Source organism: Macaca nemestrina, chromosome 20 (assembly GCF_043159975.1).
Source record: "Macaca nemestrina isolate mMacNem1 chromosome 20, mMacNem.hap1, whole genome shotgun sequence".
Classification (NCBI taxonomy): domain Eukaryota; kingdom Metazoa; phylum Chordata; class Mammalia; order Primates; family Cercopithecidae; genus Macaca; species Macaca nemestrina.
Window position 1 is genome coordinate 49,948,943 of NC_092144.1, and position 25,030 is coordinate 49,973,972.

At 52.1% G+C, this 25,030-nt stretch overlaps 2 protein-coding genes across 9 annotated transcripts; one reads left to right on the forward strand and one right to left on the reverse strand.

The window, feature by feature from the left end:
• Positions 1-293: 293 nt before the first annotated feature.
• ACTMA (actin maturation protease) lies at positions 294-11,166 on the reverse strand. Of its 6 annotated transcripts, XM_071086878.1 has the most exons (7): positions 8,519-9,789; positions 3,627-3,695; positions 3,064-3,188; positions 2,572-2,701; positions 2,412-2,488; positions 1,015-1,270; positions 294-637 (listed from the first exon to the last, which is right to left on the reverse strand). In XM_071086878.1, the coding sequence occupies exons 1-7, from the start codon at positions 8,839-8,841 to the stop codon at positions 574-576; spliced, it is 1,044 nt and encodes a 347-aa protein (XP_070942979.1). In that variant the 5' UTR covers positions 8,842-9,789; the 3' UTR covers positions 294-573. The 6 variants fall into 6 exon arrangements, with proteins under 6 accessions (XP_070942979.1, XP_011763009.2, XP_070942978.1 ...); XM_011764707.2 differs by having other exon boundaries at positions 294-1,270; positions 2,412-2,482; XM_071086877.1 differs by having other exon boundaries at positions 294-1,270.
• LOC105495327 (small nuclear ribonucleoprotein polypeptide A) lies at positions 9,842-24,963 on the forward strand. Of its 3 annotated transcripts, none has more exons than XM_011764710.2 (7): positions 9,842-9,980; positions 10,749-10,843; positions 16,039-16,211; positions 18,422-18,601; positions 22,499-22,672; positions 23,178-23,266; positions 24,582-24,963. In XM_011764710.2, the coding sequence occupies exons 2-7, from the start codon at positions 10,771-10,773 to the stop codon at positions 24,739-24,741; spliced, it is 849 nt and encodes a 282-aa protein (XP_011763012.1). In that variant the 5' UTR covers positions 9,842-9,980; positions 10,749-10,770; the 3' UTR covers positions 24,742-24,963. The 3 variants fall into 3 exon arrangements, with proteins under 3 accessions (XP_011763012.1, XP_011763013.1, XP_011763011.1); XM_011764711.2 differs by having other exon boundaries at positions 9,854-10,020; XM_011764709.2 differs by lacking the exon at positions 9,842-9,980 and having other exon boundaries at positions 10,491-10,843.
• The last annotated feature ends 67 nt before the right edge of the window (positions 24,964-25,030 follow it).

Consider the following 25,030-nt stretch of genomic DNA (forward strand, 5'->3'; position numbering starts at 1 on the left):
AGAGGTCAGGTATTCACGAAGCTAGTAATCACACACACTCACTAGTTTATATGGGTGGACAGGAAAGTTTGTGGTCAGCACCATCATGTTCAGGGAGCCAGGAGACAGCCTGGCTGAGAGACACTAACTACCTAGCTTGCATCCTGACCCTGCCACGTGTTAGTCATGTGACCTCAGGCCAGCGATTCTACTTCTCCAGGCCTGTCTTGCCATCCGTCAAATCGGGTCCATCTAGCACCCCCCTTACAAGGTTGTCAGACCTGCTAACACAGGTAGAGGGGCTGGCACAGGTAACTGCTCCCAGATGGGCTTTAAAACTGTGAAGATATGAGGTTCCGGGGGCGGGGGGTGTCTTGACTGGGGCTGGGGACTCTTCCCTGAGGTAGTGATACCTGAGCCTCGATGGAGAAGTTACGGAATGATCCTCAGCAGAGGGCTGGGGTGGGCCTCAATGGTCTGGGGATTTGAACAACACTTCAGGGATCTGAAAGGCCAGTATCACTGGTAGGTGGCAAGTGTGAGGAAGAGACTGGGCTAAGGGGGGTGAGCTGAGGCTGGCGCAGTTCAGTGTCCCTATCCTGTGAGCAGCAGAGGGCCCAGGCTCCTTAGATATCTCGTGAGGTGACAGAGGCGGTCCCTGGTAAGAAACGGATGCAACATTCAGATGGGAGAGGCAGGCCGCAGGGTCTGGGCTGTCGTCAGTCTCTCCCTAGAGGGACCAGCTGGTGCTCAATACGGCAGGGGGTGGGCCTGGGGTTGGGACGATGCCCAGGCTTGGGAGAGATGGAGTGGGGGTGGCCCTGATGAAGGATCCCTGGGCTGGAGGCCCTTGAGACCCAGCTTAAACCTTGGGGCCATCACACAGAGGGAGAAGTGGGGGCACACTTGAAATGGTGAGCGAGCTAGGCTGCAGCCCGGGACCGCAGCCCCAGCTAATGACTGCAGTCTTGCGGTGTGAGGAGCAAGGCCTGGCCACAGAGGCCAGCCCGCACCCCACCCACGGGCACCACGTACACCCGGCCATCGGTGGCCCGCGAGGGTGAGAAGTCCGTCAGCTGCAGGTTGCTGTCCCGGACTTGGTTGTAGTCCCACAGCTGATAGTGCCAACTCTTGCCCTGCTTGGACAGCAGGTAGACAGCTCCCGGGGAGCCCTCCTCTGGCAGGGATGGTGGCTGGCAGGGCGTGCCCAGCACTGGGTGGAACAGGCCTGGCAGCTCAGGGTCCTCAGTGTAGCCGAGACTGGGCACAGCCCGAACACCCAGCAGGACCCCTGGGGGAGAGGAGAAAGTGGTGAGTGGCAGTGACTGAGCCAGGACCAGGTGCTGGGGCTAAGTTCCACCCCCTCCCATCCCTCCAGGGTGGGTGCAGCTGCCATTCCTAGGTTACAGTGACGTTACTGGTGACCAGTGGGTTGGGATTTGGTCCCACCACAGCATCCGGCTCCAAAGCTGTAGGCGTTTTAAGTCTTGCCTCCCCTGGCCTGACAGCACGGGGGAGGGGGAAGGGGGGGAGGCAGCATGAGATGGAGCAAATGCCGTCACCCGGTCATCTCCAGCTGTCTAGGGAAGAGGATCCAAGAGGAGCTGTCAAGACCACACAGCCATGAAGAAGCTGAATGGAGCCTCCCCCGGACCTCCTGACGCGGACCAACCTGGTCTTCTTTCAGGCGGGGGAATGATGAAGACGGTGCTAGTAATGCTTACAGAGACGTGCCACATGCCAAGCCCTGTTCCTTTTTTTTTTTTTTTTTTTTTTTTGAGATGGAGTCTTGCTCTGTCACCCAGGCTAGAGTGCAGTGGCGCCATCTCAGCTCACTGCAACCTCCACCTCCCACATCCAAGCGATTTTCCTGCTTTAGCCTCCCAAGTAGCTGGGATTTCAGACACACACCACCACGCCCGGCTAATTTTTGTAGTTTTAGTAGAAACAGGGTATCACCATGTTGGCCAGGTTGGTCTCAAACTCCTGACCTCAAGTGATCCACCCGCCTCGGCCTCCCGAACTGTTGGGGTTACAGGCGTGAGCCACTGCGTCTGGCCAAGCCCTGTTCCGAGTGCTGCGTGCTATGCCTACAAGGCAGCCTTATGAGGAGGGTGCTACTGTTACCCCTGATTTCCAGATGGGGAAAGGAACGGCCCAGAGAGGCGATGATACCTGCCCAGAGTCACAGAGCCTAGAAGAGGCTGCGCCAGGCCTGGAGCCCAGACGTTCTGACCCTGAAATCTATGCTCTGAGCTTCCGTTTGTAGAAGCTCCAACTGGCGGACACCTGGGGCCCAGCCTGCCCGGTGCTATGCTAAGTGCCCAGCCTGGCTGGGGAGACACCAGCACAAGGAGTGAGAATGTCAGGAGGGTTAATGGAGGCCAGGGAGACCCAGGATGAGGGGTGCAGACAAAGGAGAGGGAACCCACCTGCGCTCACCGCCCAGTGGGCCTTGTGGCCCTTCCTCTGACACGGCTCATGGTTGAAGTCTTCGTCGTAGCTGGTGCTGGCATTAAGGTAAAAACGATAGCGTGGCCCTGGGACCCACCCTTCGCCACCCGTCCTCCTCCCTCCAAGGCCCTGGGATACGGGATGAGCAGGGGATGTCCGGTGACCAGGTGCTGCAGGACAAGGTCTCTGTTGGGACCGCCCAGGCCGCCAGAGAGCAGCTTGGCCTGGCAGCCCAGCACCTCCTGGGCCAGCCTGCCCATATCGGCCACTGCATGGTGAGAGCACACAGAGGGGGCTTGTTGCGTGTGCCCAGCACCGTGCCAAGGGTTCACAGTGGGCGATGCTTCCGACCCTCACCATGACCTTCCACCCATTGGTACAAATGAAGAAAATGAGGCACTAAAAGCGTCAGGGGCTTGTCCGTGGCCACAGCGAAGAGGTGGCAGAGCTGGGTTTGCAACCCGTGCAGCCAGCTCGAGTCCATCTTGTAACCTCTCTGCTCTACTGGGCAGTGGGAAGGGCCCGAAGAATGGAACAAGACACCCTGACACACGGCTGCCAGCACCCCACCCAGCCTCTCCGGTCCCAGTCTCACGAAGAGGTGATGGAGCACGCAGCCACCCAGCTCACCTGAGAACATCTCTCCCTGGGCCGTGTAGCCTCTTTCCGTGGCCACCTGCACGAGTCTCTCCAGGGGGACGCCACTGGGGGGCGACAGGAGAGTACCTGCCATCCACAAGGCCACCAGCCCGCATCTGGGGACAGAGAGGCCCAGCCTGTCAATCGTATGTCACAGCCTCCTTACCTGGAAGCTGGAGTTGGGGAACAGGTTTGCTGCCCCGGAGGAGTCCCCCCCTCCTCCCAGGCCAGCGAGGGAGACCTGACTCCCCTTCAGGGGAGAGCCTAAGGCTGAAGGGCTGGGGGTAGAAGGGTGGGGAGAGGTCACCTGAGCTTCCTGGCAGGAGGAGCCAAGGTGGAGTTGGACCAGGTTCATTCGTTCATTCCTCGGATGTTCCAACTATGTTTACTATGCAGATACCCAGAAGCCCGAGTGGAAAGCTCCCCCTTTCCTTCCCTCCTCCTCCCGGCAGGGACATCCACTCCTCTTTTCCAGATCAGTCCTTAAGAAGCCCAGCAAGGGCAGAGTAAGGGCAGCAAAGGGGCTGGGGGGGGTCCCACATCAGGGCACATACTGAGGGCCTTCTTGGATGAGGGACGGCAGGTCTGCACAGAAGAGGATCCACCGCAGGTCACCTCGGAACCTGAAGCAGAGCCGCGCTCAGTCACCAGGGAGCCAGCTCTGAAGCACCCCCGACCTTGAGGTCTGGCTGGGAGTGGGGTATCCAGGGACGATGAAGGGAACACAGGCCTGGCTGTCCTAAGGCTGAAGGAGGCTCCTGGTTCAGTCACTGACTTCCCCTTCCTAAGCTTCAGTTTCCTCATCTGGTTCATGGGAATGGTCCTTCTGCTTGCCTGCCCCCTGCTCTCTCTCTGTTATTGAAGGGTGAGGAGTAAAGGGTAGCACTTTGCAACCAGGTGTATCTGAGGACATTTCTCAAAGTGGTATCTCCATCTCCAACTCTTTTTTTCTTGCACTGTTGCCCGGGATGGAAAGCAATGATGCAATCAAAACTCACTGTAGCCTCGACCTCCCAGGGTCAAGTGATTCCTCCTGCCTCGGCCTCCTGAGTAGCTGGGAGTGTAGGCATGTACCACCACATCCAGCTAGTTCTTTTTATTTTATTTTATTTTATTTTATTTTTTTGAGACAGGGTTTTGCTCGTTTTGCCCAGACTGGAGTGCAACAGTACAATCTCAGCTCACTGCCTCCTGGGTTCAAGCGATTCTCCTGCCTCAGCCTCCCAAGTAGCTGGGCTTACATGTGCATGCCACAATGCCCAGCTAATTTTCTATTTTTAGAAGAAATGGGGTTTCACCATGTTGGCCAGGCTGGTCTCGAACTCCTGACCTCAGGTTATCCACCCACCTTGGCCCCCAAAGTGCTGGGATTACAGGCGTGAACCACCACGCCTGACTCTTTTTATTTTTAGTAGAGATGAGGTCATGCTATGTTGCCCAGGCTCCAAACTCTGCGATTTGTTTTTCCCTTCAAGTCTGTTTCTTGGGCTGTTCAACAGTGAAAATCCCTTAACTAAACTTTGAATAAAACCAGGTAACAACATGCTTAAGGCCTAAGACATCACCTTGATAGTGAATCTTTGTACCCTGGGGGAGGCCACTCCGATAGTTTGGCCCTGGGGGATTCATTCCTTTTTTTTTTTTTTTTTTTTTTTTTTTTTAAGACAAGGTTTCCTTTTTGTTGCTCCAGCTGGAGTGCAATGGCGTGATCTCGGCTCACCACAACCTCCGCCTCCTGGGTTCAAGCGATTCTCGTGCCTCAGCCTCCCGAGTAGTTGGGATTATAGGCATGCACCACCACACCCCGCTAATTTTTTGTACTTTTTCTGTGTGGTTTTTTTTTTTTTTTTTTTTGAGACGACTGGAGTGCAGTGGTCCGATCTTGGCTCACTGCAAGCTCCGCCTCCTGGGTTCACGCCATTCTCCTGCCTCAGCCTCCTGAATAGCTGGGACTACAGGCGCCCACCACCATACCTGGCTAATTTTTTGTATTTTTTTTTTTTTTTTGAGACAGAGTCTCGCTCTGTCGCCCAGGCTGGAGTGCAGTGGCCAGATCTCAGCTCACTGCAAGCTCCGCCTCCTGGATTTACGCCATTCTCCTGCCTCAGCCTCCCGAGTAGCTGGGACTACAGGCGCCCACCACCTCGCCCGGCTAGTTTTTTGTATTTTTCTTTTTTTTTGAGACGGAGTCTTGCTCTGTCACCCAGGCTGGAGTGCAGTGGCCGGATCTCAGCTCACTGCAAGCTCCGCCTCCTGGGTTCACGCCATTCTCCTGCCTCAACCTCCTGAGTAGCTGGGACTACAGGCGCCCGCCACCTCGCCCGGCCAGTTTTTTTGTATTTTTTAGTAGAGATGGGGTTTCACCATGTTAGCCAGGATGGTCTCGATCTCCTGACCTCGTGATCCGCCCGTCTCGGCCTCCCAAAGTGCTGGGATTACAGGCTTGAGCCACCACGCCCGGCCAATTTTTTGTATTTTTAGTAGAGACGGGGTTTCACCGTGTTAGCCAGGATGGTCTCGATCTCCTGATTTTGTGATCTGCCCGCCTCAGCCTCCCAAAGTGCTGGGATTACAGGCGTGAGCTATCGCGCCTGGCCATTTTTTGTATTTTTAGTAGATATGGGGTTTCTTCATGTTGGTCAGGCTGGTCTCAAACTGCTGACCTCAGGTGATCCACCCGCCTCAGCCTCCCGAAGTGCCAGGATTACAGGCATGAGCCACCGTGCCTGGCCTCCTTTTTTTTGAGATGCAGTCTTGCTCTGTCACCTGGGCTGGAGTACAGTGGTGTGATCTTGGGTCACCGCCACCTCCACCTCCCAGGTTCAAGCAATTCTCCTGCTTCAGCCTCCTGAGTAGCTAGGATTACAGGTGTGTGCCACCATGTGTGGCTAATTTTTGTATTTTTAGTAGAGATGGGGTTTTGCAATGTTGGCCAGGCTAGTCTCGAACTCCTGGCCTCAGGTGATCTGCCTGCCTTGGCCTCCCAAAGTGCTGGGATTACAGGTGTGAGCCACTGTGTCCGGCCCATGCTTATTATTCCTATCCCAAGGCTGGTAAGAGGGCAAGGTTCGGTTCAGTTGTGGGGGTGGTATGGACTCAGAGCTCGTGGTTCCCAGTTTAGGGTACCCTCCCGATGAAAGATGATACCACATAAGTATGATTAAAAGCATGGAGGATGGGCGTGGCGGCTCACGCCTGTAATCCCAGCACTTTGGGAGGCCGAAGCAGGTGGATCACCTGAGGTCAGGAGTTTGAGATCAGCCTAGCCAACATGACGACACCCCGTCTCTACTAAAAACACAAAAAATTAGCCAGGCATGGTGGCGGGTGCCTGCAATCCCAGCTACTCAGGAGGCCGAGGCAGGAGAATCACTTGAACCCGGGAGGCGGAGGTTGCAGTGAGCCAAGATCATGCCACTGTACTCCAGCCTGGGCAACAAGAGCGAAACTCCAACTCTAAATAAATAAAAAAAATAAGAAGCATGGAGCCAGGCTGGGTGCAGCGGCTCACGCCTATACTTCCAGCACTTTGGGAGGCCAAGACAAGAAGATAGCTTGGGCCTAAGAATTCAAGACCCAGCCTGGGCAACACAGCAAGACTCTATATCTACAAAAAATATATATATGTACAAAAAATTAGCCGGGGATGGTGGTGCATACCTGTGGTCCCAGATATTTTGGAGACTGAGATGGGAGGATCACTTGAGCCCGGGCGGTTGAGGTTGCAGTGAGTTGTGATACAGCTACTGCATTCCATCCTGGGCAACAGAGCAAGATCCTGTCCCCAAAACAAACAAACAAACAAACAAACAGCCTGGAGCCCTGCCACCAGAGTTCAGATTGGACTCTTCCTCTTTTTTGCACTATAGCTAAAGGGCTTCACTTCTATGAGCCTCAGTTTTCTCATCAGGAATATGAGACAAAAACAGTTTCTACCTCATGGGGTTGTTGAGAGGATTCAATAAATTAATATTTAAACATTTAGAACAGCGCCTGACATAGGGTAGGCACTCAGTAAAGGGTGGCTATAATTTGCATTAAATTTGCCTCATCTCAGTGTGGGCATTTAGGGAAGATTATAAATGTGTCCACAGGCTGGGTGCGGTAGCTCACGCCTGTAATCTCAGCACTTTGGGAGGCTGAGGCAGGTGGATCACCTGAGGTTGGGAGTTCGAGACCAGCTTGGCCAACATGACAAACCCCGTTTCTACTAAAAATACAAAAATTAGCTGGGCATGGTGGTGGGCACCTGTAATCCTAGCTACTCAGGAGGCTGAAGCAGGAGAATAGCTTGAACGGGGAGGAGGGGGGTGGGCAGGCGGAGGCTGCAGTCAGCCGAGATGACGCCAGTTCACTCCAGCCTGGATGAAAGAGAGAAACCCCATTAAAAAACAAAAACAAAAACGTGTCTAGAGATCTTGGAGTTTCAATGTGAGTCTGGGCAAGTCTTTTCTCCCTCTTTTCAGCCAGGCAATCATTAAACCTCAGCCTCACAGCCCCAGCCCAGGTCTGGCACTCTCCTTTCCCCTACCACCTGGGTCCCTCGATGTCCCAGTTTTCTCAAGGCTCCTAAGTACCACTTCCACAGGACGCCTCCTTCCCTGCACAGAGCCTCTCCAGGGCTCCCCCATGCCCTCAGGAAAGTCCCAGTCCCTTCGCAGAGCCCGCTCTGTCCTGCGTGGGCTGGCTCTGCCGCTTTCACAGCCTCATGTTTGCCACTTTTCCCGGCAAGTTAAGGACACATTTGCAGTTCCTTGAATAGAACATGTCCTCATTTCACTCCAGGCCCCTGCACAGCTGGTTACTCTCATCACACAGCATTTGCACGACTTGCTCAACAGCACTCAGGGTTCCCCTTCTCCAAGAAGCTCCCCCGACTCCCCAGCCTGGGTCATACACCCCTCTGGGCTTTGTCATGACAGCCCTGTCCACTCTGGGTTGTCACTGTCTGGAGGGGTGGAGGGATCTGTTTCCCCCACTAGACTGCGCACTTGCTTTTTTTTTTTTTTTTTTTTTGAGACAGAGTATCACTCTGTCTTCCAGGCTGGAGTGCAGTGGCACAATCTTGGCTCACTGCAACCTCTGCCTCCGGGGTTCAAGCGATTCTCCTGCCTCAGTCTCCCAAGTAGCTGGGACTACAGTCGCATGACACCACACCCGGCTAATTTTTGTATTTTTAGTAGAGATGGGGTTTCACCATATTGGTCAGGCAGGTCTCCAACTCCTGATCTCAGGTGATCCACCTGCCTCGGCCTCCCAAAGTGCTGGGATTACAGGCATGAGCCAACGCACCCAGCATGGACTGGGCACTTGTGAGGACAGCTTTCTTCCTCTGATCGTGAGGACATGGGAACCGCCCCCCCCCACAAAAGGAAATGGCTGAAGTGATGTGTGGAGAAGCGACTAGGGCAGAGCCTGGGTGGTGGGTGGGGCATGGAGACCCTACCGGTCCTTGTGCAGTTTCAGGAGCCTCTTCACGTCTTCTCTGCCCTTGGGGACCGGGCCAGCCTTCTCCAAGGCCTCCTTCAGGAGCTGGCTCTTCTCCAGGCCGAAGACATGAGGGGGAGCAGACCCCGTGGCAGCGGGTGGAGGAGGCAGTGGGGGCGGTGGGGGAACAGCGGTCTGCTGACTCCAGGGAGGGGATGGTATAGCTAAAAAGTCCAGGGGACTTGGGGGTAGAGAAGGAGATGGAATGCTGCTGGCTTGGGGTACAGGGGTTCTTGGAGGAGGTTTTGGTGGCTTTACGGGAGGAGAGCATGGAGAAGTCATTTTGGGGTCTACAGGAGGGGCTGAGAAGTTCAGAAGGTGGGGAGGGAAGGATCCTCCAACGGAGAACAGTCTCAGGGATGGAAATTTTAAAAATTTACAAGCTGAGTTCCAGAATCTGGGGGCTGAGCAGTGGGTGTGAAAGGACCACAGCTAATATTTGAAACCATGGGAGCAGGAATTGAGGGTGACTCAAGTCATAAGGCACCTGACAGTTAACAGGGTGGGGTCCTTAAATCCGGAACCGGATCTGTGGTACCGGTTGGGTTACCTTGGGAGTCTTAGGTGGACAGTCAGTAGGAGTTAACTCATTCTTTGGGGCTAGATGTGGAAACACATGAGTAAGTTTGGGATATGAAGGCTCAGACCTAAAGTGAGGTGCCTTAAGGGTGCGACTTAGGAGCCCAGGGCTAAAGATTCGGAGAACTTAGGTTCACTACCCCCTCACATCCCAGGCCCGAGTTTGGAACCTTTGGGCTGACCTTTGAGTCAGAGGTCAAGAGGTCAAAATGGACACCTGGCAGGAAAAATGGCCTAGTTGTGGAGAAGGTCCCGGAACCAGAGCAACAAAAACGTCTGTGGGTTGGAGAAGACTCAGAGATCAGAGGCCGGTGGGCGCCGTGATAACCGGTGGAAAAGGGAAGGGAGTCAGGAAGTAAGGTACACCTCCCACTCCCAGAAAATGGCGGCCCCCGCACACTGCTTTTCCCATATCACGGGGTATCACACGCAACAGTGCCCGCCCATTTGGCGATCACGTGACAGAAAACGCAGCGCTGGGGGGAAGAGGCGGGACTTCAAAAAGGATTGCCTCCGGAAGACATCACAGCGCCAGACGCGTCCCGATTGGCAAAATACTAGTGACCTTTACTGATTGGTCCGTAGACCCGGGAGTCACGGAAGGAGGTGGGCTTTCAGGGAGTCGGGCGGGGTTTTTCTACCTAGGCGGGAACTCAAATATCATTTTGATTGGCAAGAGCTGAGCCCAGAAACGAGACTTGCTCTGATTGGTCAAGCTACTGCGTTTCCGCGCGGAGATTGCCTGGCAGAAAGGCAGGGGCGGTGCCAGGAGAGAAAGCTTCGTGGTTTGGTCTCAGGAAAGTAGCAGGCGCCGCTTGAGAGAACTGCGGTCCTGTCGGAAGGTAACCTGGGGTGCAAACGACCATCGGCGGCGGGCGAGCGGTACGCTTGGCGTACGGGCCTTCCTGGGCCCGTCTGAGGAAACTTGCTGCTCGAGGCCAGGCTGCCCAAGACCTGTCCCCTTTTTTCTTTTTCTTTTTTTTTTTTTTTTTGAGACGGAGTCTCGCTCTGTCACCCAGGCTGGAGTGCAGTGGCCGGATCTCAGCTCACTGCAAGCTCTGCTTCCCGGGTTCACGCCATTCTCCTGCCTCAGCCTCCCGAGTAGCTGGGACTACAGGCGCCTGCCACCTTGCCCGGCTAAGTTTTTGTATTTTTAGTAGAGACGGGGTTTCACTGTGTTACCCAGGATGGTCTCGATCTCCTGATCTCGTGATCCGCCCGTCTCGGCCTCCCAAAGTGCTGGGATTACAGGCTTGAGCCACCGCGCCCGGCCAGTCCCCTTTTTTCTATACTGGCTCCCACATCCGGGTTTTTCTCCAGGACGGCCCTTCGGATGCATGGGCCAATGGGAGTCGCCATTTAGGGCGCTCCGCCCACGGGGTCGCGTAGAGCATCCTGGAAGTCGTAGTAAATCTCTCGAGAGTTCCCTCTGCACGCGGGCTGGAGAAGCGGGTCCTACGCACGCTTTGTTGCCCGCGCTTTCCCTCGGTCCTTCCCCCTACTCCCGCCTTACCTGACTTCCTTTTGGGAGGAAGATCCTTGAGCAGCCAACGGTGGGACAAAGGATTTGGCGAAACCCAGGGCTAAAGTCACGTTTTTCCTCCTTTAAGCCTTACCTCAACACTTCACTCCATGGCAGTTCCCGAGACCCGCCCTAACCACACTATTTATATCAACAACCTCAATGAGAAGATCAAGAAGGATGGTGAGTTCTCGGGATAGTCCGGACTCCAGACTGTCCCGCACGGGCTGGTCCCTCTTCCACCCCCTGCATCCGCTTCTCTTAAGTGTTCCTCCAGCCAAACTTCGAGTTAACCCCTTGGCCTTTACACAAACTACTTCCTGTCTTCAACACTCCATTAGTTCATCTTACACTCTGCCCTTTAACCTGGTCACTGTTGCTCATCTTACAAGGTTTGAGGTCACAGGACCCTTCCTTCAGGAAGCCTTCCCTTGTCCCTTCACGTGGCTGCCGCTGACTTCCCATACGCTGAGGCCATCTCCCATCACGCCCTGATTCCTCTGAGCTGTCGTGGGGCTCTCTCTCCTCCCAGTGGCCTTTGAGCTCCGTGAGGGCAAGGACTGGGGCTTTCTTGGGTCACCGGCTTTTTCAGTGGTCAGCTCACAATGAAAATGTACCGTAATGGTGGCTAACGCTCTGTATCATGGGTTAGTCTATGTGCTTTTATATAAATGTTGATTACATTTAGTTCTTACAACAAGCTTGTAGGAAGAAGGCTGTTGTTATTCCCATTCCTCAACTAACAAACTGAGGCAGGGCGCGGTGGCTCACCCCTGTAATCCCAGCACTTTAGGAGGCCGAGGTGGGCGGATCACCTGAGGTCGGGAGTTCGAGACCAGTCTGACCAACATGGAGAAACCCTGTCTCTACTGAAAATACAAAATTAGCCAGGCCTGGTGGTGGCACATGCCTGTAATCCCAGCTACTCTGGAGGCTAAGGCAGGAGAATCGCTTGAACCCGGGAGACGGAGGTTGCAGTGAGCCGAGATCACACCATTGCAGTACAGCCTGGGCAACAAGAGCGAAACTCCGTCTCAAAAAAGAAAGGAAAAGAAACTGAGACAGGGTGATGTGACTTGCCCAGGGTCACATAGCAAGTAAAGTGGTTGAAGCCACCGGTATAGAATTCTGCTTAAGAACCCAATTTTTGGCCGGGCGTGGTGGTTAAGCCTAACACTTTGGGTGGCAGAGGCAGGAGGATCACTTAAACACAGGAGTTCAAGATCAGCCTGGGCAACAAAGCGAGACCTTGTCTCTACAAAAAAAAAAAAAAAAAAAAAAAAAGGCTGGGCGTGGGTGGGGTATGTCTGTGGTCCCAGCTACTCAGGAGGCTGAGGTGGGAGGATCGCTTGAGCTAGAGAGGTTGAGGCTGCAGTGGGCTATGATTGCACCACTGCACTGCAGCCTGGGCAGAGCAAGAACCTATCTGAAAAAAGGAAAAAAAAAAAAACTCAGTTATTGAAATGGGAAAGACCCTCTCACGTTCTCAAGTAAATTATCACCTTTATTGAATCTCATTTGCTACATCTAAAAACTGAGCAAAATCATAATACCTTTTTTGCATGGATGTTGGGTGAGATTAAATTAGCTAAACCTTGCAGTATTTCTTTTTTATGTTAACTGGCAGCTAGTAAGGGCTGGATAAATGTTAGCTCTTATCACTTCAAGAAAATTGTCAGGAGAACCGAAGGAGCTTACTGGGATTCAGTTTGAGGTCACCAGTGAAGTTGCTCTTGAAGAAAGCAAAACCAGCAGCCGGGGCACTGGCTCACGCCTGTCATCCCAGCACTTTGGGAGGCTGAGGTGGGAGATCGTGTGAGGTCAGGAGTTCAAGACCAGCCTGGCCAAGATGGTGAAACCCCGTGTCTACTAAAAATCAGCTGGGTGTGGCGGCGCACATCTATAGTCCCAGCTACTTGGGAGGCTGAGGCAGGAGAATCACTTGAACCCTGGGAAGCAGAGGTTGCAGTGAGCTGAGACTGCACCACTGTACTCCAGCCTGGGTGATAGAGACTCTCAAAAAAAGATAAAATAAAATAAAACAAAACCAGGAATGTAAATTTTGCATATGCTTTTAGAGTGTGGTGCCTAACCATTATTGGGCAGTGCTGGGGACACACTGGTGACATAGAACGCTGGTTCTTTTTTTTTTTTTTTTTTTTTTTAAATGAGGTGGAGTGTCGCTCTGTTGCATAGGCTGGAATGCAGTGGCGCAATCTCAGTTTACTGCAACCTCCGCCTGCCGGATTCAAGCAGTTCTCTGCCTCAGCCTCCTGAGTAGCTGGGATTCCAGGCACCTGCCACCATGCCCGGCTAATTTTTTGTATTTTTAGCAGAGACAGGGTTTCACCATCTTGGCTACGCTGGTCTCGAACTCCTGACCTTGTGATCCACCTGCCTCGGCCTCCCAAAGTGCTGGGATTATAGGCGTGAGCCACCGCGCCCGGCCGGAACCCCGGTTCTTTAGGACAGTGACAGCCCAGAGTAGTCAGGGCCATCATGCAGGAAGCTTAGGCAGAGTGTTGAGGGCTGAGATTGGGACCTTAGAAAGACAGAGGGATCCATTCAGCTTCCTGGCAAAGGAGACATTTTGGAGAGCCTGCCAGGTAGAGGAAGCAGTATTTATGTTACATTGAGGGAGAAGAGTGTTATTAACTTGGGCCAGCTTGTGTAGATGTTTAGGGGTAAAAGAGCCTGGCACATTCTGGGTATTACAAGTAGTTTTGTGGGCCTGAGGCCTAGAGGCCTGTAAATCATGGAGAAGCTTCCAGCGAGCTGTGCACTGGTGGCTCCTGGCTATGAGGCTCGTGGCTATGAGGTGTCAGACTTTGCCCTGAGGGTGTTGGGGAGCCAGCTTGCTTCCCTGTCCTGGTTGCCTCCTGATGGACTATCCTTCCAGCGGTGGAGGGTAAATGCGAATGGGCAAGAGGAGGCTGGAGAGTAGAGAGAGGCCCAGAGTCCAGTGGAATGAGTGAAGTCTGAATGAGATTCATGGGGATGGAGTATGGAGAAGAAAACCAGAAATGTTACCCCCAGGAGAATTTTTGACTAATTGCTTAAAAACAAGTTTGACTGCTGTCCCTGCCCCCACCCAGCCTGCACACATTTTCTTGCTTCTTTCCTAGTCTAGTATCTCTTTTACCAAGTGGCTTCTGCTTCAGCTCAACATATTTTTTTTGAGACGGACGTTCGATCTGTTGCCCAGGCTGGAGTGCAGCGGCATAATCTCTGCTCACTGCAACTTTTGCCTCCCTGGTTCAAGCTATTCTCCTGCCTCAGCCTCCCAAGTAGCTGGGATTACAGGCGCACTCCACCACGACTAGCTAATTTTTTCTTTCTTTTTTTTTTTTTTTTTTTTTTTTTTTTGGCCTTTTTAGTCGAGATGGAGTTTCACCGTCTTGGCCAGGCTGGTCTTGAACTCCTGACCTCAAGTGATCTGCCTCAGCCTCCCAAAGTGCTGGAATTACAGGCATGAGCCACCATGCCACGCCAGTTTTTATGAAAGTTGGAGTCCAGTGGCGGGATCTGCCTCCCAGGCTAGAGTGATCCTCCCACTTCAGCCTCCCAAGTAGCTGTGACCATAAGGCATGCGTCACCATGCGTGGCTAATTTTTGTATCTTTTGTAGAGACAGGGTTTCACCATATTGCCCAGGCTGGTCTTGAACTCTTGAGCGCAAAGGATCTGCCCACCTCGGCCTCCCAAAGTGCCGGGATTACAGGTGTGAGCCACCATGCTTGGCCATCTCAGCCATCTACTTTGCATAAGACATTGGTACCCTTTGCAGACCTGAGTGGTGAGAGGGAGTCCATCCTTGTTGACCTTGAATCCCACTTGCTGTCAAGTGATGCCCTTTGCTGGTGAGATGTGGTGGTACCGGATTCAGATGGAATTCGTGGACTGGGCTCTGCCATGCCCTCGTGCCCTCCAGATTGTTGTACTGGTCCAGTGAGGAATCCTCTGAGAACCTGTTTCCATTTGAGTAAAACTGGGACAGTCATAGTTGCCACTTAATGGGGTTGCTGTGAGGAAGTTACCTCTATAAAGCATTTGATGGGGGTGCGATGGCTCATGCCTGTAGTCCCAGCACTTTGGGAAGCCAAGGCAGGAGGATCACTGGAGCCCAGGAGTTCAAGACCAACCTGGGCAACATAGGAGATTGTATCTACAAAAAAAAAATTAGCCATACGTCGTGTTGCGTGCCTGTAGTCCCAGCTCCTTGGGAGGCTGAGGTGAGAAGATTGCTTGAGCCTAGGAGGTCGAGCCTGCAGTAAGCTATTATGCCACTGAACTCCAGCCTGAGCAACAGAAGGAGACCCTGTCTAAAAAAAGCACTTGATGGTATCTGTAGTCAAATGTTTGTAGCCAAGTGTGGTGGCACACTCCTGTAATCCCAGCACTTTGGGAGGCCAAGGTGGGCTAATTCCTTAAGCTCAGGAGTTCAAGACCAGCCTGGGCAACATAGCAAGACCCTGTCTCTGCACAAAATCCAGAAGTTAGCTGGGCATGGTGGCATATACCTGTGGTCCCAGCTACTCAGGAGGCTGAGGTGGGAGGATCGCTTGAGTCCGGGAGTTTGAGGCTACAGTGAATCATGATCATGCCACTGCACTCCAGCATGGGTGACAAAGTGAGACCTTGTTGCCAAATAAAAAAAAATAAATATGTGTGATGGAGTCTGTGCTAGGCATGGAGATACTGCAGTAAACAAATGGGACAGGCTTATTGCTCCTCAGGTAAGATAGACAAGTTAACGTACCATGACAGGAGGCGGGAAATAGTCATGAAAGAAAAGGAAGTAGAGTAAGAATGACATGGGAAGACATTTAGACATGGTGGTCAGAGGTGGCAACGTTTCCTCTGAGACTTGGGTGACTAGAAGGTGGCCGCCATGTAAACCTCAGGGGAGGGATGTTCCAGGTAAAGGGAGCAGCCAGTGCAAAGGCCCTGGGGCAGAATTGTTGTGTCAGACCTAGGGGCCAGTGTGGTTGGGGACTCAGGAGCATAGTGGAATGTGGGCAGGAATGAGTTGGGGGAAATCTGCCAGGGCCACGTCATGCAGGCCTGTGTCAGGGTGCTGGTGGCAATGAAAAGAATCACTCATATTTACTGAGCGTTTACTATGTACCGGATGCTGTCCTGAGCACTTTGCATGTATGTGCACATGTTCGTTATATAGCAGCTCTCTGTAAGCACATCTTACAGAAGAGTGTACTTGGCTACTTGAGTGGTTCCTGGCCGCTTCTGTGATTGTTAGGTCTTGAGAGATTATGGACCCGAGGCATTCTGGGTAGCCCGTCAATTGGCTGATGGTCTTCTATCTGGGCTGCGCTTCTTCTAACAAGGGGAGCTCAGAGGTCTTTTCTTTCCCCACTGCAGAGCTAAAAAAGTCCCTGTACGCCATCTTCTCCCAGTTTGGCCAGATCCTGGATATCCTGGTATCACGGAGCCTAAAGATGAGGGGCCAGGCCTTTGTCATCTTCAAGGAGGTCAGCAGCGCCACCAACGCCCTGCGCTCCATGCAGGGTTTCCCCTTCTATGACAAGCCCATGGTGAGCATTGTGGGTACGGAGGCTGTGTGGGTGTGTGAAATGTTATAGGAGACTGGGCGGGCCTGGATTAGAGGAGGGGATATTAGGGTTCATTCACCAAGGTGAGACTGGACCAGGCTCCCACTGCACCTTGCCTCCTTTAAAAATTTTTTTGGCGTAGTGCGGTGGCTCATGCCTGTAATCCCAGCACTTTCGGAGGCCGAGGCAGGCAGTTTACCTGAGCTCAGGAGTTTGCGACTAGCCTGGGCAACACTGTGAAACCCCGTCTACTAAAATACAAAAATTAGCTGGGCGTGGCAGCATGCGCCTGTAGTCCCAGCTACTCGGGAGGCTGAGGAAGGAGAATTGCTTGAACCTGGGAGGCAGAGGTTGCAGTGAGCCGAGATCCTGCCACTGCTCTCCAGCCTGGGTGACAGAGTGAGACTGTCTCAAAATACGTATATATATGTATATTTGGCTGGACATGGTGGCTCATGCCTGTAATCCCAGCACTTTGGGAGGCTGAGGCCAGTGGATTACCTGAGGTCAGGAGTTCGAGACCAGCCTGGCCAACGTGGCGAAACCCTGTCTCTACAAAAATACAAAAATCAGCCGGGCATGATGGCTGGCACCTGTAATCCCAGCTACTTGGGAGGCTGAGGCAGGAGAATTGCTTGAACCCGGGAGGCGGAGGTTGCAGTGAGCCAATATCGTACCACTGCACTCCAGCCTGGGTGACAGAGCAGGACTATATCTCAAAAAATAAAAATAAATTTAAAGAAATCTTAAAAAAATTTTTTTAAATTTATTTTATTTATTTATTTATTTATTTATTTATTTATTTTTGATGAGATAGACGATGCTATCTCCCCTGGAAACGCTGATTTTTGTATTTTTAGTAGAGATAGGGTTTCGCCATGTTGCCCAGGCTGGTCTCGAACTCCTGAGCTCCAGTGATCTGCCGGCCTCAATCTCCCAAAGTGCTAGGATTACAGGCGTGAGCTACTGTGCCACACTAAGAATGTTTAACATACCTTCCCCTACTGAATAAGCACCGTGAAAGAGGGGTTTTTGTCTATTTTTTTCATTGCTTTATTCCCAGAGCCTCGAATTGTGCCTGGCATCTGGCAGGTTCTTCTTAAACAGCTAAGTGAATGAGATTGAACCTGGAAGACTGAGGTGTATTCTTGTGTGATAGGAAATCCCCGTGCACTGCACTCCTCTCCTAGCATTGTTTCCTTGGGCTTTTGGCCTGACGTTTATTGCTGTTCCAGCTTCCCTTGAAAATACCAACAGCCTTTCTACTGAACACTTACTTACTGTGTGTCAGGTACTGTTCCAAGCACTTTAACTCATTTAGTCCTCATAACAGTCCTTTGAAGTGGGAGTTTTCATAATCCCCGTTTTTCAGACAAGGAGGTTAAGGCCAAGATATTTATATTTCTGTGTTTCTCAGTAAGCTCCTGATAAGGTCTGATTTTTTTGTTTTTTGTTTTTGTTTTGTTTTGTTTTTTGAGACAGTGACTTGCTCTGTTGCCTGGGCTGGAGTGCACAGGTGCGATCTCAGCTCACTGCAACCTTCGCCTCCCGGGTTCAAGCGATTCTCCTGCCTCCTGCCTCCTGCCTCCTGCCTCAGCCTCTTGAGTAGCTGGGACTACAGGTGCATGCCACCATGCCCAGCTAATTTTTGTATTTTTGGTACAAATGGGGTTTCCCGGCCAGGCGCGGTGGCTAGTGCCTGTAATCCCAGCACTTTGGGAGGCTGAGGCGGATGGATCATGAGGTCCGGAGTTCGAGACCAGCCTGGCCAAGATGGTGAAACCCTGTCTCTACTAACAATACAAAAATTAGCCGGGCATGGTGGTGGGCGCCTGTAATCCCAGCTAGTAGTGAGACTGAGGCAGAATTGTTTGAACCTGGGAGGTGGAGGTTGCAGTGAACTGAGATCTCATCACTGCACTTTAGCCTGGGTGACAGAGCAAGACAATGTCTCAAAAAAAGAAAGAAAGAAAAAGAGAGAGAGACAGAGACAAAGAAATGGGGTTTCGCTGCAATGGCCAAACTGGTCTCCACCTCCTGACCTCAAGTCACCTACTCCCTTTAGTCTCCCAAAGGGCTGGGATTACAGGCATGAGCCACAACACCTGGCCCCGGTAAAGGTCCAGTTTTGAATCTTGGCAATTGGGCTCTGAATCCACGCTCTTAACCCGTTCTGCTCTCTGTTTTGGTAGCGTATCCAGTACGCCAAGACTGACTCAGATATCATTGCCAAGATGAAAGGCACCTTCGTGGAGCGGGACCGCAAGCGGGAGAAGAGGAAGCCCAAGAGCCAGGAGACCCCAGCCACCAAGAAGGCTGTGCAAGGCGGGGGAGCTGCCCCTGTGGTGGGGGCTGTCCAGGGGCCTGTCCCGGTAAGCCAGGCCCTGGAGACCAGCCCTCCCACTGCCAGGCCTTCCTCAGCCACATGGACTGGCTTTGGGACAGGGTGGGGAGAGTTCTCCACTTGGGGCTTCAGACCCCCTCCTTTCTGTTTCCTTATAGAGATGTGTGTCTCTCTTTTGGGGTGTTGAGCACCTAGATGATGCTATATCCTCTTGAAACGCTTGTTTCCTCCTTGTGAATGTTTCTCAAGGTCTTTCTTCATGGCTGTGACTTGGTTTCGCTCTCTCCATGGCCTTGATTTTGTCACCTGTGTCTTTTAACTCATTGTGCATGTAGAAAGTCCAAGTGTCTACTAAGCAACTGTTAGGATTCATAAGTGAACTTCATTTAGAAAGGTTGCTGGATATAAGGGCAATATGGAAAAAATTAGTTTTATTATTTATTAATATTATTTTTGAGACATGGTCTCACTGTCACCCAGGTTGGAGTGCAGTGGTGCCATCACAGCTCACTGCAACCTCCGCCTCAGCCTCCCGAGCAGCTGGAGCTGCCGGTGCGTGCCACCCCACCCAGCTCACTTTTGCATTTTTTGTAGAGACGGGGCTTAGCTGTATCATCCAGGCTAATCTCAAACTCACTGTCTCAGCCTCCCAAAGTGCCAGGATTACATGCATGAGTCACCATGGCCGACCCCCAGTTTTATTTTTATATGCCAGTAACAGACAAGTAGACTTCACATTGAGAAGTAGCACTGAGGGGTAAATCCAACAAAAGGTTTGCAGAATGACTACACTGAAATCACAGAACGTAGCTGGGAGAAATCAGAGACTCAGCAATGGATAGAAGGACTCAGTATTGTCAAGAGGTCAGTTCCATCCAAATTAATGAATATTCAACGTGATTGCAGTCAAAATTCCAACAGGTATTTTGGTAAACACTGGACACTGATTGGCTCTTTGTAAATGTGTGGAAAGACAAGGCTAAGCCAGGCGAGGATAATGAAGCACCTGGACCTGCATGGCCAGGGGAAGCTCCAGCAACCAGGCCAGACCCAGTGGCTCATGTCTGTAATCCCACCACTTTGGGAGGCCAAATAGGAGGATTTCTTTTTTTTTTTTTTTTTTGGAGACAGAGTCTTGCTCTGTCGCCCAGGCTGGAGTGCAGTGGTATAATCTTGGCTCACTGCAAGCTCCACCTCCCGGGTTCACGCCATTCTCCTGCCTCAGCCTCCCCAGCAACTGGGACTACAGGTGCCCGCCACCACGCCTGGCTAATTTTTTTGTATTTTTAGTAGAGACGGGGTTTCACTGTCTCGATCTCCTGTTTCACTGTTAGCCAGGATGGTCTCGATCTCCTGACCTCGTGATCTGCCCTCCTCAGCCTCCCAAAGTGCTGGGATTATAGGCGTGAGCCACCACGCCCGGCAGGAGGATTTCTTTAGGTCAGGAGTTCAAGACCAGTCTCCATAAAATAGCAAGACCTCATCTCTACAAAAAATAAAATAGAGAACCGGGTGTGGTGACTCATTCCTGTAGTCCCAGCGGCTCAGGAGGCTGAGGTGGGAGGATCGCTTGAGGACCGGAGGTCGAGGCTGCAGTGAACAATGGTTTTGCCACTGTTGTGGCAAACAAAGTGCTGGGATTATAGGCGTGAGCCACCACGCCCGGCAGGAGGATTTCTTTAGGTCAGGAGTTCAAGACCAGTCTCCATAAAATAGCAAGACCTCATCTCTACAAAAAATAAAATAGAGAACCGGGTGTGGTGACTCATTCCTGTAGTCCCAGCGGCTCAGGAGGCTGAGGTGGGAGGATCGCTTGAGGACCGGAGGTCGAGGCTGCAGTGAACAATGGTTTTGCCACTGCACTGCAGCCTGAGTAAAAGAGTGAGACCTTGTCTCTTTTTTTCTTTTTCTTTTTTTTTGACAGAGAGTCTCAGTCAATCTGTCTCCCCAGGTTGGAATGCAGTGGTGCAATCTTGGCTCACTGCAACCTCTGCCTCTTGAGTTCAAGTGATCTTCTGCCTTGGCCTCCCAAGTAGCTGGATCACAGGCATATGCCACCATGTCTATGTGCAAAAAAAAGAAAAAAAATCTGCAGCAACCAACCAGGATGATATACAGTTGGCAGAAGGGTAGAAAGACAGACCAAGGGGAAAGAATATGAAGAGTCTAGGCACAGCCACACTTGTACAATTACTTGATGTGTGATGAAGGTACCACTGCACTTGACTAAGGAAAGGAATTTTTTCCCCTAGTTCATGATGCAGGGCAGTTGGTTATCTGCAAGGAGAAAAAATTAGCCCTATCTCATACTATATGCAAAATATAACTTGAAGTGAATTGCAGATCCAAATGTGACAACTCGCAAAATATAGCTTCTTTTTTCTCTTTTTTCTTTTTTTCTTTTTTTTTTTTTTGAGACAGTCTCGCTCTGTAGTCCAGGCTGGAGTACAGTGGTGCAATCTCAGCTCTCTGCAACCTCCGCCTCCTGGGTTCAAGCGATTCTCCTGCCCCTGCCTCCCGAGTAGCTGGAACAACAGGCGCATGCCACCACACCCAGCTAATTTTTGTATTTTTAGTAGAGACGGAGTTTCACCATGTTGGCCAGGCTGGTCTCGAACTCCTGACCTCAAGTGATCCGCCCTCCTTAGCCTCCTGAAGTGTTGGGATTACAGGCGTGAGCCACTGCACCCGGCCCTCGCACAATAAAGTTTCTAGAAGAAAACAGGAAAATGTCTTCATGACCTTGGTGAGGGCATGAAAAGTGGAAACATCCTGTTTTCCAAACAGGATACAAAAAGCACTGAGTACAAAAAAAAGATGGACGAACCAGGCCCACTCCTTAGGTCTCTGAGCCTCCATGTCTCTCTGGCTTTCATGAGTCTCGTGGCTCTGGGTCATGCTCTATTTGATGCCACTCACACTTTCTCCAAGTTGGTGATGGTGTCTGGATTACTGTAGACTCCTCTTATTAACTTCTCTCCTCTTCACTGCACCTAGTTTTCTGTCTACTTTTGACTTCAGATTGTGTTTCCAGCCAGAGTGTGCTGCCTGCCATCTGCTGTCTTCCCTCTTCCCCTTGCTGCCATGCGTTTCGTTCTGCACCTGCCCTGAGTGTCCCTTTCTATCTCTGCCCTCCTTTGTTTTTGTTTTTGTTTTTGTTTTTTTGAGACAGAGACTTTGTTGCCCAGGCTAGAGTGCAGTGGCGTACTCTTGGCTCACTCCAACCTTCTCCTGCCAGGTTCAAGTGATTCTCCTGCCTCAGCCGCTCTAGTAGCTGGGATTACAGGTGCCCACCACCACACCTGGCTAATATTTGTATTTTTAGTAGGGATGGGGTTTCATCATGTTGCCCAGGCTGGTCTCAAACTCCTGACCTTAGGTGATCTGCCTGCTTCGGCCTCCCAAAGTGTTAGGATTATAGGAGTGAGCCACCGCGCCCGGCCTACCACACATTTCTTTCTGCACCTGCCCTGACTGTCCCTTTCCATCTCTCCCCTCATTTGATATTGTTTCTTAAGAGACAGGGTCTTGCTCTGCCTCCCAGGCTGGAGTGCTGTGGCACAATCAGGGCTCACTGCACGCAGTCTTGACCACCTGTGCTCAAGCGATCCTCCTACCTCAGCCTCCCTCCTCCCATCCTGTGGCTGGGTGGTCCCTGGAGGGTGATGGCCAGGAGGCATCTCCATGGAAACAGACCTCAGAACTCTGCCAGCATTTAACTCCCAAATAGCATTGAACTCTTTCTGATTTAATATCCCACTAGACCCTGGGTTTGTTTTGTTCTGTCCAGCCCTCTCTGGGTGCCTTTTTCACCTCTTTCTGGTTGTTTTTCCTTATATCTCTCACCTGCTGGGTTTGCTCTGATGGCCTCTTCTGTGCCTCCTGGGGCTGGTGTAACCACACTGTGTCCTCCCTCTCTCCATAGGGCATGCCGCCGATGACTCAGGCGCCCCGCATTATGCACCACATGCCGGGCCAGCCGCCCTACATGCCGCCCCCTGGCATGATCCCACCGCCAGGCCTTGCACCTGGCCAGATCCCACCAGGGGCCATGCCCCCGCAGCAGCTTATGCCGGGACAGATGCCGCCTGCCCAGCCTGTGAGTATCTAGTCCCACCCCACCAGGTCTCATGTAAATAGTCAGAATACACAATTAGAGAGGGACCAATCTGGGGGCTGTTGTAGGTTGGGTGGTCTGGGCAGGCCCCCTGAGGAGGTGATACTGAATGAGGAAGTAGCAGTGGGGGTGGGCCCTGGGCAGAGAGGAATTGGCATCTGGTTGGAGGGTCCGGAAGGTTAGGGTAGGCTGGAGTGGTGCCAGCACCTAGATTGGTTCCACGAGCTATTGAGTGCCTGCTTATGTGCCAGGCCCCGTTCTGCACTGTAGGGCTGCAGCAGGGACAGACAGAAACCTCTGCTGTCCTGTGGCCCACAGTCTGTAGGGCCAAAGAGGTGGGAGGCAGACAGGCAACAATATGTGGTATGTTGGGAGAACATACCAGAATGAATTCAAGCAGTGTGAGGGATGGAGGAAGGGGCAGCACTAGGGGTCTCCCACTGGATTCAGGGCTCCTGTGCTCACCGACTCCCCTATACCCTCGCAGCTTTCCGAGAATCCACCAAATCACATCTTGTTCCTCACCAACCTGCCAGAGGAGACCAATGAGCTCATGCTGTCCATGCTTTTCAATCAGTAAGTGGGGCCTGTGGCTGGGTGGTCCCTGGAGGGTGATGGCCAGGAGGCATCTCCATGGAAACAGGCCTCAGAGCTCTGAGCCAAGTGAGGCTTTGCAGGAGGGACAGTGACCAAAGATGTGAAAGGAGGAGGCTGTAGCTGGGCCCATGGCCCGTGGGGGACGTGGGGATGAGGCTGGAAAGGTCTCCATGGCCAGGGCTTGCCGGCTTTTTTCAGCCTTAATTGAGGGCTGAGGGAGTCCAGCTCTGGGCCTCACTTTCCCAGCCCTGAAAATGGGGGCATGCAAGGTAAGGTACACGTAAAACTACATTGAGATGTCCTTGAACACTAGTTAAGACTGGCAGAAGTCAGCGTGCTCAAAAACAGCAAGTGCGGGAGATGGGGATTTGTGAACTGTTGTGCCTGGCGTCAGGGTGGAGTCCGGTGCAGCCAATGTGTAGAGGGGCTGTTCACCGGTGTTGAGTGAAGTTGTGCGTGTGGTTGAGTTCGTCTGGTGGTTCTGTTTCAGAGGCTGTGAGTGGAGCATTCATCACAGTGTTTGTGGTGGGGAGTTGAAGGCTGTCTGGGAGAAGGGATGGGCTACATACAGCGTCTCACCATGCTGCACTGCATGGCACTTGGAAGAACGGAGAGTGCAACTTTATAATAGTGCCAAGAGGAGATTGTGAGAACCTGAAAAATATAGAAGAACAGTACCACATGTGCAGCATGTCCACAAAGCTGTATATTTTGTGAGAATGCCAATGGAAAAAAGGATACCCAGTAAACATGAGGATGTTTGCTTAATGGAGAAAGAAGTATGGAATGAGAGGAGGGAAATTAGAAACAGCAGATCAGAAAAGTGAGGGTAAGGCCGGGCGCGGTGGCTCATGCCTGTAATCCCAGTATCTTTGGAGGCTGAGGCAGTTGGATTACTTGAGGTCAGGAGTTCGAGACCAACGTGGGCAACATGGTGAAACCCTTTCTCTCGTAAAAATACAAGAATAAAAATGGAAAAAGTGAGGATATCAGTTATTATTGGTATGGCGGGTGGGTTATGATTTAGGAAGGGCCCAGGGGACTGCGGTGTACTGTTTCTTGATTTAGGTTGTAGTTGCATGGGTGTTTGTGTTTAAATTTTTCATGAAATGCTATGTTTACATTAGAGTTTTTCAACTTAGTACTATCTGCGTTTTGGGCTGGATAATTCTGAGTAATGGGGCCCTGTCCTGTGCACTGGAGGCTACTTGGCATCATTTCTGGCCTGTGTCCACTTGATGCCATTATGTTAGGGAGAAATGCCGAGTCCCTGAGGTCTGTTATTCTCTTTTAGATTCCCTGGCTTCAAGGAGGTCCGCCTGGTCCCTGGGCGGCATGACATCGCCTTCGTGGAGTTTGACAATGAGGTACAGGCAGGGGCAGCTCGTGATGCCCTGCAGGGCTTTAAGATCACGCAGAACAACGCCATGAAGATCTCCTTTGCCAAGAAGTAGCACCTTTTCCCCCCATGCCTGCCCCTTCCCCCGTTCTGGGGCCACCCCTTTCCCCCTTGGCTCAGACCCCCAAAGGTAAGTCCCCCCTTGGGGGCCTTCTTGGAGCCGTGTGTGAGTGAGTGGTCGCCACACAGCATTGTACCCAGAGTCTGTCCCCAGACATTGCACCTGGCGCTGTTAGGCCGGAATTAAAGTGGTTTTTTGAGGTTTGGTTTTTCACAATCATTTGTCTGTTTGATTTTCTTGCTTTTCATGGTTCTTTCCCTCCACTTGAGCAGCCCATCCTGGG

What these genes read in the sequence shown, in the direction of transcription:
- LOC105495327 (XM_011764710.2), top strand. Translation starts at nt 10,771, where the DNA reads ATGGCAGTTCCCGAGACCCGCCCTAACCACACTATTTATATCAACAAC. An exon ending in CCTTCTATGACAAGCCCATG is followed by an intron (nt 16,212 to 18,421) that starts GTGAGCATTGTG and finishes CTGTTTTGGTAG; the next exon opens with CGTATCCAGTACGCCAAGAC. An exon ending in CTGTCCATGCTTTTCAATCA is followed by an intron (nt 23,267 to 24,581) that starts GTAAGTGGGGCC and finishes ATTCTCTTTTAG; the next exon opens with ATTCCCTGGCTTCAAGGAGG.
- ACTMA (XM_071086877.1), bottom strand. Translation starts at nt 8,841, where the DNA reads ATGACTTCTCCATGCTCTCCTCCCGTAAAGCCACCAAAACCTCCTCCA. An exon ending in CTGAAACTGCACAAGGACCG is followed by an intron (nt 3,696 to 8,518) that starts GTAGGGTCTCCA and finishes GCTCTGCTTCAG; the next exon opens with GTTCCGAGGTGACCTGCGGT. An exon ending in GGACATCCCCTGCTCATCCC is followed by an intron (nt 2,489 to 2,571) that starts GTATCCCAGGGC and finishes CCTTAATGCCAG; the next exon opens with CACCAGCTACGACGAAGACT.